Raw genomic sequence first — 12,356 nt, 5'->3', positions numbered from 1 at the left:
TGTGCCAGATGTTATGTGCAGAAAATATTTGATGAATGACAGTTTGATTACACTGGAAACCCTTTATGATATGATAAATGAAAAGTAAGTTACAGTAGTCATGTGTCTACTGTGATTGCAATTATGTTCTTTTCTCAGTTAAAAACCTCAAAGTAATATATTTATATTTTATAATGAAATAATAAAAAAAGGCTACATTTCTATTTTAAAAGATATTATAAACATATAATAATGAAATCTTTGGTTTACCTTTAGGCATTTTTTACACTTGCACGGGATATAATGACAAAACTCAACAGAAAAATGGTTTGTATGACACATAATTTTTATTTTCCTTATGCTGGTTTTAAATTTGTTTTCTTATTTGTGTTGTTTATTTATTTAATTAAAGGGATAGGCCTGATTATAATATATTCACATAAACCCATTTTTTCCCTGACTTACATTTTCACCGGCTTAAACTTTGATTCTTATTTCTGTTTCTTCAGATTTCTTATTTCTGAGCTGCAGTTGTTTCAGTTCTTTCCTCTGGCTCTTTAAGTGGTCTTTATTTTTATTATTATTTTTTAACATCTTTATTGGAGTATAATTGCTTTACAATGGTGTGTTAGTTTCTGCTTTATAACAAAGTGAATCAGCTATACATATACATATATCCCCATTAAGTGGTCTTTAATTGAATTTTGATCAGAATAATTAAAGTAATAATGGCAAAATTAAATTTTTTATCTCTCTCTCTATATCAGTATATAATTATGATCTCAAAGTCGCTGAAGTTTGCTTAAGTTTGAAACAATCTCAGTGATGGATCATTATGACATCCTGGAGAGTTTGGTTTAACCTGAATCTTGCGTATAATTGCATACCTTATGTTACCAACTCTTCTTACCTCCAAGAAAGGGGTTGCCTGTACCAGTATCTTAACATTGTTTCCATTATTACCCTTGAAACTTTACACTCTTTTGGTTATAATTTTTTTGAACTGGAGTTAGGAACTTCCTAATATGTGGTTAATATATTAGGTGCTAGCCTTAAAATATTTTTCCTATATTAACCCACTGTTTCCAAAGAAACAGACAACATCAGAGCGTAACTAGTTCCCTTCCTAATTAACCACACTACTGAGGACACATTTATGGCATGGTTAGATATTTTTTTATTTCTTAGGTAATTGGGCTCAAACCATGAAACTTTAATTTCCTTGCTAACTCCATCACCTGTTTTTTTAGAATGACGGCAATTCATCAGGGGCAGGTGGACCAGTGAAAATAACAGAAAACCGATCAAAGAAGACCAGTTTCTTCCGTTGTTCGCTACTTTGATGAACTCTTTCTGAGAGACTGCAGCACACCTAGAGGACCCTTTCCTGCTTCTCTGAAAGCACAGGTCACCCAGCCTCAGAATCATCCTGCCTGGCTGCTACTGAGAGCACCACTGAACCTAGACCTAGATTCTGCACACAGAATGTGCAGTGGATTCCAGCCTCATGGCCCATCAAGATAACAGGCTTCTTCTTTCAAACGTGGAAACAATGAAGTGGAGACACGTGCAGGACTTAACTTGTTTTTCCTCTGTTTTATTGCGTGTTGCAGAAGCTGCTATCTTTTTCTTTTTCACTTTGCACATCAGTTGTTAGCCTTTCCTTGTTACAGCACAATCTGAGATTCACATCTGCACACTTCTGTCTGATGAGGTTCTAGACAAATTTGCATTTGGGAATGTTTAAAAAGAGAGTAGAACATTTAAAGCAGAAGTTAATATACTAAAATTATAGCATATTTGGTCAGGTTCATATGGCCAAATGTTATTGCGTTGATAGCATTTATTTAAGGGCTCTGATTTTCTTAAATAAAAGAGTCATTAAATTCTGATAAACTTTATCTTAAAAATTCATAAAAATGCCCATCTGCTCATCAAAGGCCACAGTTTCTTTATTTCTTCAGATTGTTTAGAGTTTTGCTTCATTCCTGACTTTTTTTGCCAGAGAGTCTGGGTAGCTGAATAAATCACTTTTTCAGGTGATTTATTGATTACCTCTGCCTAATCTATTGACACTGTATTTGGAAATCACTTTAATGTCGCTTTTCTTGAGTTTTGTATTTGCTCTTCTTTCCTGTGTTTGACCTATCACTCACCTAAAACAAAACACATTTGAACACTGTTGTCTGTTTCTAAGTGTAAGCTTCTTAAACTGAAATTTTACATGGAATGAGAGGCACACTATTTAAGGTTTTATTTCAGCATCTAATTGTTGTTCTGTCACATCAGCAAACATAATATATTTTTTCTTAGATTCACTCCTTAGCTCTTGGTTTAGTAGTAATGCCCAATTCTTATCATAATCCCTGTCTGCAAGAATTAACGAGTTAGATTTAGACTTAGTTCACGGAACGCTCACCTATAGGGATAGAAATTAATTTGTGGATGTAAATTTCATAGAGATAGCTGTTGGTAATGGTGAAAATAATGATTTTTTTTTTAATCTGGGCTTTTTTTTAAAAAATAAGATTAATTAGACCTAGTGCAGCCTCTAGGAAAAGTCTTGCCTTTTCATTAGAGCAAATATGAGCATGGTTTCAGTTTTACAACAGCTGTTGTTGAATGTGTAGAACCCAGTTCCATCTGTTCAGGTGCATTGTTATAGAACTTGGTCCAGCCATTTGGACAAAAGCCAACCAAAAAACTTAGCTGCCTTTCTCACCAAACACTGGTACTGGTATGCCTTCTGTAGATGAAACCGTCACGTGAGAAAAAAAGGTATTTAGTGTAAATGTGCCAAATCCCTTGTTGTTATTCTAGCCTTCAGTGTCATAACACAGAAGGGAGTAATAAAGAGGTGATTAGGAAATAATAATTATTCTTCCTGTTAGGTCTGTTTTGTTTCACAAAGGTTATCATCATGCTTGATAGTTATGTCTGGGAGATGAAAGTGGAAATGGATTGCTTGTTACCGCAGAGAATTCTGCTTCAAATTAAGATGTATCATTAGAATACTTGGACCAGTCAACCGTTACTACTTGTTTGAAAACTTATGCACAATTTAGTGGCAGGAAATATATACCAGAGCTATTTTTGATGGGTTCACTATATTTATTGTCCACAAGTTTCAGTCCGCTTGCTTTTTTCTTTCTTTCTTTTTTTTTGTACTTACTTATAGGCTTAAAGGCACCAGTTGGTGTCCCAGTAAAATCAGTAGTTCCTTGATCAAAAGTTGACTGTAAGTCTACCATCTTAAAATTTTTTTTTAGATAGATTTCTGGAACAAAAAAGATAATTTCTTAGAAACATCTTGTATTCACTGATTTTCAGAAAAAGATCCCAGCAGTTAAGCTTTCTGGATGGTAACAAGGTAATTTCTAAAAGGCAAGTGCTATGACACCATGTATGAATGTAACTCTCTTAGTAATTTACCTCCAACTCTTTGGTGTCTTAACACTTTGGTTTATATCTCAGGGGTTGTCTGCAAACCAAAACTGACATATTCTGTGGTTAGCCTTTTTTTTTTTTTTAAACAGAATGCTTTGCTTTTGTTTTTTTTCCTTCTCTCTTCTGTTGTCTCATATGGGTTAATAACTAGTCTCCATGAACTTCCCTTTGAAAGAGCCTATAAAAGTTAGATGAGTCTAAAAGTGTTCTTTGAAGTAGCAGCAAACTGGGGGTATATACTGTTACATAGAAATAAATTGTCCTTGCTATTTTCTTACATTTAGCTTTGCTAAATTGTATATAATTTGAGCTAAGACCATAGGAGATTCACTTTCTGCATGGTAAAATGCCCTAATAAATATTCCACTTTGCTTAATAATGTACATATAGTGCATTATTTTTTCTATTTGTAGATGAATTTAGTGGCAGATAATTGTCTGTTCCCTGCTGAAATCTAGTTTTGTGTGAACATTTTTGTGGTTTTACGGATAAAGGTACATGAAGGTTTATTGCAGCAGTATTAGTGGTTCAGTGGCTGCATTTTATTATCAGTGTGCTAATTTTTGACAATGATTGGACTAGACCTTTTCAAATGGAGTCTGAGGGTATCAGACAATGAAAATGTGCTGTAACTAAGTAGCATGTAAATCAGTTGATTGTAAAGCGTTTCACTGGGAACTTATTTTAGCTATATTTTACTTCAGACAGATTATGAGAAAATAATCCACCTGTGCATCAGTTAGGAGGTGCTGCAGGGTTTCTTACTATTTACATGAACATTTTGTGCAGTCTTTGTTATAAATTTTCAGAAGACTATACTCTTTACTTTGAAGGACTATTTTTTAATTATACCTCATTTAGCTAACTAGTATTCTAATACCTAGTAGAAAAACAGTGAGCCAGCCTTTAAGTATCCAACACAATTTAGACTATATGTTTTGTTTTGAACTAAAGGCATCATTGCAAAAAGTAGCAGGTAGTTTAGGATAGAACATACATGTCATATCCAGTAGCGCAAAAAAAGTATTATCTTCCTGTCTCCATTAATAAATTTAGCTGTGAAATATAGATAAATGTTTGCAGAAATTTCTAAATAAGAGATTATAACTCCATTTTACAGGTTCTGAATGCTGAGAATCTGTATTAAGGCTTATAATTCTTCCTGTGAACAGTAAGTGATACGTGTAAGCAGACTTCCTTTCCTAGTTCATGACTTAGATTTCTTTATAAATTTAGTTCTTAATCGTTAAAGATGAGCTTCTAAGCTTAAAATTTTAAAATAGCATTTCATTATGTTGGTTTACTATTCTCTGATTTTAAGCACTCATTTCTGCTGTCAGATTTTTTATAATTTTTCTTTTAACAGAAAGGACATTCCTTTTTCCTTCTTGTTATATCCAAAGAAGGGGGTGGGGGAATGTCTAAAAATGAAATTCCTTGTCCTAGAGGGACCTAGATGGACAGGATATACTAATAAAAGTTCAAATGCTAGCACAATTTTACAGTAGAATTGGTCTTTTTTCAGACTAATAAAATTAATGGGTGTCATGTTCAGTATGAAAAAAACTAAATGAAATTTACAGACATGAAAATTAGCAAACAATTAGGGATATTTTCAAATTTTACTTCATTTTTTGAGATGCTTGTGCCATACGCAATTGCATTTCTTATTGCCAAGAACTAATAGAACTTCTTGTTTTATTTCTTACCTTTTTTTAAAATGTGAATTTAATTATAATTCATTCCTATGGCCTTACACATGGGTTTTGTTTATTTGCAGCTGACACTGTCCCTTTAAATACTGTAAACTATTTGACTAAAATCATGCCCCTGATGGGAAATATCCGTTTTTTCCATAGAATCATCCTACTGTAAGTTTCAGCATATTTTACTTTTGCTCCAGTGGCTTAATGTGAAAAAGCTCCTGCAGATAAAGTGGACCTGTCATGTTGTTACTCTTGTTTAAGCCGATTCATTAACTGTGTACTGATAATGATGCTGTGTTTTTTTTAAGAAAAAATGGATTTTATTCCAGGTGAACTTTTTTTTACAATAATGTTCGTCTAAAATAAAAACTACATAATGAAAATACATATGTCTCTCTGAAATGGATTGCACATTTTAAAAATGTTTCTTCTAATTTGCTAGGTGTGTGTCTCAAACCATGGTATTTTAGCAAACTTTACATCTTACTTCGAGTTCTTTTTGTTTTTTTGGAGGGAAATTTTATTTATTTATTTTTTAACTGAAGTGTAGTTGATTTACAATGTCATGTTAGTTTCAGGTATGCAGCAGAGTGATTCAGTGATATATTTTTTTTTCAGATTCTTTTCCCTTACAGGTTATTACAAGATATTGAGTATAGTCCCCTGTGCTGTACAGTAGGTCCTTGTTGGTTATCTATTTTATATATTTTAGTGTGTATGTGTTAATGCCAACCTCCTAATTTATCCCCCCCCACCCCCGCCCTAGAGTTCCTTAAAGACTGAGAAAAATGGCCAGAGCTCCTGCTCATTCTTAATTCAGCATACATGGAGGTTATTCTGTTATAGAACTGCAGCCTTAAATCGATCGTCCTTCCCTTCTTAATCCTTGCAAGTTTAGTTTCTGTTGTTTTCACTTTCAAATAACACAATTGGATGTGATGTTCTGCCAGTGTTCTACCCCTGGGCTGGTGCATGTTTCCGGTAGCATTTGCCGTTCATCCCCAGAACCATTTGAACCTTCACTATTCCTCTCAAGCTTAATTTTCCTTTCACTCTTTTTTTTTTTTTTTCTTAAAGGTCAAGCCTTTATTTTTGGCTGCGTTGGGTCTTCGTTGCTGTGCGTGGGCTTCCTCTAGTTGCAGCGAGCGGGGGCTACTCTTTGTTGCAGCATGTGTGCTTCTCATTGCCGTGGCTTCTCGTTGCAGAGCACGGGCTCTAGGCACGCGGGCTTCAGTAGTTGTGGCTCGCGGGCTTCAGTAGTTGTGGTTCACGGGCTCTAGAGCGCAGGCTCAGTAGTTGTGGCGCACGGGCTTAGTTGCTCCGTGGCATGTGGGATCCTCCCGGACCAGGGCTCGAACCCGTGTCCCCTGCATTGGCAGGCGGATTCTTAACCACTGCACGGCCAGGGAAGTCCAGCCTTTAGCATCTTAAAAAGGTGAGGTTAGAGATTTTCCCCTAAAGCCTCTAGAAGGAAACTATCCTGGTCCTGACACCTTGATTTTAGCCTGGTAAGACTCATTTCATAATTCTGACCTCCAGAACTATAAGAGAGTAAATTTGTGTTGCTTTAAGCCATTATATTTGTGGTAATATGTTTACAGCAACGATAGGAAATTAATACAGTTTTCACATTTGTATCTCTAGCCCCAGCCTCTTTCCAGAGGGCCAGACTTCAAAGTTGATCCGCCTAATGGACGCCTCCCCTTGAATCTGCTACAGGTACATCAAACAACATGTCTGAAACTCCAACTCAACTCTCCATCTTTCCTCCTTCTCCAGCAATTCCCACCAACAACTCTAAATCCCAAGAGGAGAAACTTATTCTTTCTTCTCTTCTCTCCATCTTGATAGCACCGTCATCTACCCAGATCCCCAAACAGTTAATCAACCTCTGAGTCTTACACGTCCTAATTCCTTACTCTCTAATCTATCTCCTTGCCCATTATTTTTGCCTCTTTGTTCAGGCCTCCTTATCTTTTGCCTAGATTTCTGTAACCTCTCCTAACCAGTCTTCCAGTCTCTAATCTTATTTTCCTCCAATCCAGTTTTCACAGTGCTGACAGGTTTTTAAAACTGAAGTCTTACACCCCTGCCAAACTTAATCCTCATAACCTTGAGGAAAAAAAAAAAAAACTAAACTCTGTAGCCTGGCAAACAAAGCCCTTTGAGATCCCCACATCTTTCTTTCCCGCCTTAGATTTTGTCACTCTTTAACTCATACGTACTTTTTTTTTTTTTCCGGTACGCGGGCCTCTCACTGTTGTGGCCTCTCCCGTTGAGGAGCACAGGCTCCGGACATGCAGGCTCAGCGGCCATGGCACACGGGCCTAGCCGCTCTGCAGCATGTGGGATCTTTCCGGACCGGGGCACGAACCCGTGTCCCCTGCATCGGCAGGCGGACTCTCAACCACTGCGCCTCCAGGGAAGCCTGCATATGTACCTTTTGAACCATGCCAGTAATTGCATTTCCCTGAACATAACATGCTTTGTCACTCCTTTCCTTATGCTGCTCCTTCTGCGGACTCCCTGCCCCTCCTCTAACTTCTCCTTATCTTTCAGTAACTTCTACTTATCTTCATTCAGTAAGGGTTTCTCTGGGAAGACTTCAGCCACAACCCATCCCTGGTTAGGAACTCCCTCCTGTGTCTGCCCAAAGTGTCGCTCACTACCCTGGATTCGAATCATCGGTTTACTTTCCTTCCCCACTAGACTCTAAGCTCTTGTAAGGTGGGGACCGAGTCTTTGGTTTTTGTAATCACAGTATCAGGCAAAGAACCTGGCACATAGTATGTGTTTAATAAATGTTGAAAGAATCAGTGAACTTCAGTAGTCATCACAATCAACACGTTGCTGAAGAAAGCTAAGTGTAATTTAGGAGCTGTTTGGTTCTCCATTTACTTGTAATTTGAAGAAAGAATGGAAGTAAATTCATCAGTGCCTCAATAAGTTTGGCAATAAAAAGAGAAGCTTCATTATCTGGTTTTTATTCTGGCCCTCATCTTACACTATTTTAGTCTTTGTTAAATATCTTACACTCTTTTATCCTTTATTAAATATAGAAGAATTTTCTTTTAATAAGATAAATCACCCAGAATGCTCTTTATGTATTGATAAATTGAGTAAACCCTCTCTTCCCCTTTCTTCATGTTTTCTACTCTCAAAATTTAGGTTTTTCAATATAGTTCCAGGGATATATGAGAATGCCCCCATAGCAAGTGTGGATGAAAAATGTCCATGCCATATCAGTAAACAAAGGATGCTGCGACCATCAAGCCCTCAGCCACTGCAGCTGCCCCCTAAAACTGCACCCAGAGGGAACTCAGGATGAAGAAAAGCAGGATACTGACCCTAGATAGCTAAGGTGCATATCAAAGGAATGTTTTCAATGAGCCAAGACTCTTACGTCTTCCCACACATAGAAAAGTGCTAAATTCATTCACTTGAGGTGTCTGGGTTTTCTTTAATTAACAGTAATCATCAGCTGTTCTAACCACCGGGTTTTGTTTTTGTTTTCAAAACTCCTATATATCTGGCTCCTCCCTTTGGCCCTTTAGAGCAGTCCCGAGCCCTCAGCAAGTCGGCTGAATAAAACATAATTCTCAACTTTTAGGTTGTGCATTTTTTTTGCAGTCAGTACAAGTAAAATTAATTAATATTAATTAATTTTAAAATATATATACCTTTCCAGAAGCCATCACCCTTGATTTTTTCCCTCCCTCACTCCATGTAGCTCATCAGGTCATTAAAGTTTGTTTGCACAGTTCCCGAATCTCTTCAGTCTTTCTGCTTCTCTCCAGACTCCTGCTGTTTCCCTGATTCATCTGCAGATGCCAAAGACCTCTTATCTGAAATCCCATTTTCCATTATCTTTACAAAGGAGATCTGAGCCTGTCACTCCCTTGGATAAACTCCGGACTTGAGGTAAACTCTAACCTGCTGGCCTTTTCTGTCTTATCTCTCCTCACACTGAGAGGACATCCTGAACTACTTTCTGTCCCTCAGAAATGCCCTGCTTTCTTTCACTTTGAGGCCTTTCCACTTGTCCTTCCATTTCTCCCCTACTTCCTAGCTTTGCTAACTCCAAAGCTAAGGCCTGAATGACTGGGTGTCATCTTCTTTAGCAACAGCTCACAAGTTTGGATTGGCTGTCCTTCCCCCTTCCTGTATATCCTCATAACCCCTCTACTTGCCTGTCTGGCTTCTCCACTAGACTGTAAGCTCAGTGGAGACAGGAGCACAACTGTTTCATTTGTGTACTCCCAATCCCTAGCATTTTGCCTGATACTTCATACTCACGCAGCATGCATTTTGAATGAATGAATAAATGGTTGAGTATAAATCTATCAGCACTATCAGAAAATAAAGCTCAAGTGAATTCATTAGTATATTGTGAATTACTGGTAGGTATGTCCAAGCTTTATTGGATAAATTGCTAAAATGTGGTATTGCTTTTTGCACCCTCCCACTCCTCCAGGCGCATACCCAGCAGTCAATGTCCTTATCCATAGTGTGTGTCAGCCTCTATCCCCCAGGCAACTTTTAGAGATTTAACTCCCACCATCACTTAGTGTGTTTTCAAGTCTTTGGAGAAAACTCATATAGTAAGTTGATAAAAACTTAAGGAGTCATAGCACTGCTTCTTAGCCTCACATTCCTCACTTGTAAAAGAATTGTGGAAATCAGTGTAAAAGTGCTTTTTAGACAGCCATACATCATATAAATGTAATTCAGAGAAAACTTGAAATAAGTGTTTCTAGTAAATAACCATGAATGCTGAAGAAGTCTACCTTATTGGTGATTTTGACAGTTTGGTCTAGTTATTTCCTTTTCTATTTTATTCCAACAGACATCAGTTAAAGATGTCTTCATAGATAGGGGGGCTGAGTCATTACATTTTGCATTGCCGTCCCATTTTTTAACTGGACTTGGGGACTAAAATTGAACTGAGATATGGTCAAGATAACGTAAGTGCAAATTCCCCCAATTTATAGCTCTGCATGTTGAGTTGCCTACTTCCAAAGTATTTGAGGCACCTTTAATGGAGACACAGATCTTGGTTAAAATCAGGATAGTCAAATCAAAATAGGGATAAAAGAATAAGCCATATTCTGAAGTCATGGCAGTAATTGTAATTTAAAAAAAGAATAGTTGCTACAATTGACTATTAAATTTAGCTCCAAGCTTCCTGAGAATTAAGATAAAGCCTGAACATGATGAGTTAGCTCTCAAGCTGAGCATATGCATTTGTCAGGAGAAACAAAACTTTTTTCTAGCCCTGAACTCAAACAGTAAATTAGAGATATTGAATAATGATAATGAAATAGTTTATGAAATATGCAAGAAAAAATGTAGATGGCCATTTTGCTACCCAAAAAATGGGGTTCGCCTCTTGGTGGGTGTCGAGCCAAAAGACACAACCAAGCCAAATATCAGGAGAAGGAAGGATTTATTGCTTGCAGCAAGTAAGGAGCACACTGGGGATCTTTCCCAAAGTAGTGTCTCCCCAAACAGCAAAACTGGGGAAGTTTTAAGCTAAGGGTACATGCATATTTATGTAGGCGCTTGAGCAGAGGAGAATTCAGCATATAATTGAGGCAAGGGTCGACAGAGTCCAAGCTTTAGTTGATTGAAGTCACAAGGGTCAGAAAAGGTCAACATCATCACCCCTTAGGTTCCAGTTGATCTGGTGGTTGAGGCTTCAGGTTAATCTTTACCATTGAAACAGAGCTGGGAGTCTTTACTACTGATATATTATCTTTGCTATTGTTATTTCTCTTGCCCAATAACAGTCCTACATTCTTTTGTTCCCTTAAGACTATTAATTACTAAGGCCTGTTCAAGGACAAGTATTGTTGTCTAGGCTTAGATGACAAAATAGCTTTAGGCCAAAAACAGATTTTCTTACGTCAATGAAGCCATGCCTGGTTCTCTTTCTCTGGAGACCCCCTATCCTATCTGCTTACAATTTCTTGTATTAAAAAAGCTTAATTTACACCAAGGATGTGAGTAGGATATGCCTCTGTGATGGCATTTCTGCATGGAGCTGAAGTAATGTAATTGGATTTGACAAATTTGGTTCAGGGTAGAACCAAAAGAGTCTAATGGTGAGTCACTCTATCAATTTCAACTGTTGTCTCAACCTGAGTTTTAATAGGTGCTGGACAAGGCATCCCAAAATGAAGAAAAATTCTGTGGAGTAATAGGAAAATATATATGTCTGTTTTAAATGGACAAAGGTGACATTCTACCATAAAAATTAAATACTTATATTATTTGAAGGCCCATTTTTCAGAGGTGAGCTGCAAAAACATCTTCAGTCAGGTCCCAACTTTTGTCTTTTCAGTGTTGATTTCCAAGAGCCTTATTCATGACAGGCGTTAAAGAATAAATAGGAATGGCTAACACTTACATAGCGCTTACTGTGCAGGCACAATCCTCAAAATAACCCATGACGTATTATCCCCATTAGACATGGAGATAAATCTTAGATGTGAATGATTACGGAAATTAACCTTCCAGTTTTAACTTGTAAACCTTTCAGAAATTGTTTAATTAATGTAAAATAGCAAGTGTTTGTAAGTTCCACTTTTAAAATTATTTCATTCATTGAACAGATATTTAGTTCAGCACCTTCTTGCTGCTGCAAAAACAACAAAGAACAAAACAAAGACACTGCCCTCCAGAAGTTTACATTTTAATGGGGGAGACAAATGAGCAAGTAAAAACTGAGCAGGGAGATGTGACTGTTATTACAGGGTGATCAAAGAATGCCTTCAAAAACAACTTTTTTAAGACTTGGCGGGAGTGGGGTACAAATAAAACCAGTTCGCCAAAACAACCCCGAGGTGGACAGCTTCTACTGTGAGTTATCGCCTGGGTCACTGCTCTCCCGGCTAGGGTTTTGTACATAGTTTCACGAAGTTTCTGCAACTATACAAATGGCATAATGTGCTTCAAAAAAAAGGCTCCTTTGTTTAGAAATGGAATCCTGCCTATGTCCTGCGCGGAGTTTTTCGTTAGCTGATCTGGACTCTTCCCCAGTTCTGGCTCCAAAGCGGGTTGGGGACCTCCCCTTCTCTTAGCCACCTCGTGGGCGGTGTCTTGGCCTGATGTATGCGTACCAGTGGTGGTGGCGAGGGGCGGCGCCAAAGCTCCTACCCTGAAGTCTTCAGCTATCGCCGCCTCTGCATCAGAAGCTGCTAAGTCTCCCGGGCTAAAAGCCCG

The 12,356-nt window shown here is 37.6% G+C and overlaps 1 protein-coding gene across 2 annotated transcripts in view; it reads left to right on the top strand.

The window, feature by feature from the left end:
- Positions 1–5,517, top strand: part of RAB8B (RAB8B, member RAS oncogene family) — a 67,380-nt gene extending 61,863 nt beyond the window's left edge. For both annotated transcript variants that reach the window (XM_024735188.1, XM_024735187.1), the window contains exons 7-8: positions 256–306; positions 1,230–5,517. In XM_024735188.1, coding sequence (XP_024590956.1) covers positions 256–306; positions 1,230–1,322 — 144 coding nt within the window. In that variant the 3' untranslated portion in view covers positions 1,323–5,517. The remainder of the gene's footprint in view (positions 1–255; positions 307–1,229) is intronic.
- Positions 5,518–12,356: the final 6,839 nt, after the last annotated feature.

Source organism: Neophocaena asiaeorientalis, unplaced genomic scaffold (genome assembly GCF_003031525.2).
Source record: "Neophocaena asiaeorientalis asiaeorientalis breed wild unplaced genomic scaffold, Neophocaena_asiaeorientalis_V1.1 scaffold264, whole genome shotgun sequence".
NCBI lineage: Eukaryota > Metazoa > Chordata > Mammalia > Artiodactyla > Phocoenidae > Neophocaena > Neophocaena asiaeorientalis.
Note: the sequence above shows the minus strand (reverse complement) of the source record. Positions and strands in the feature narration are given on the sequence as shown.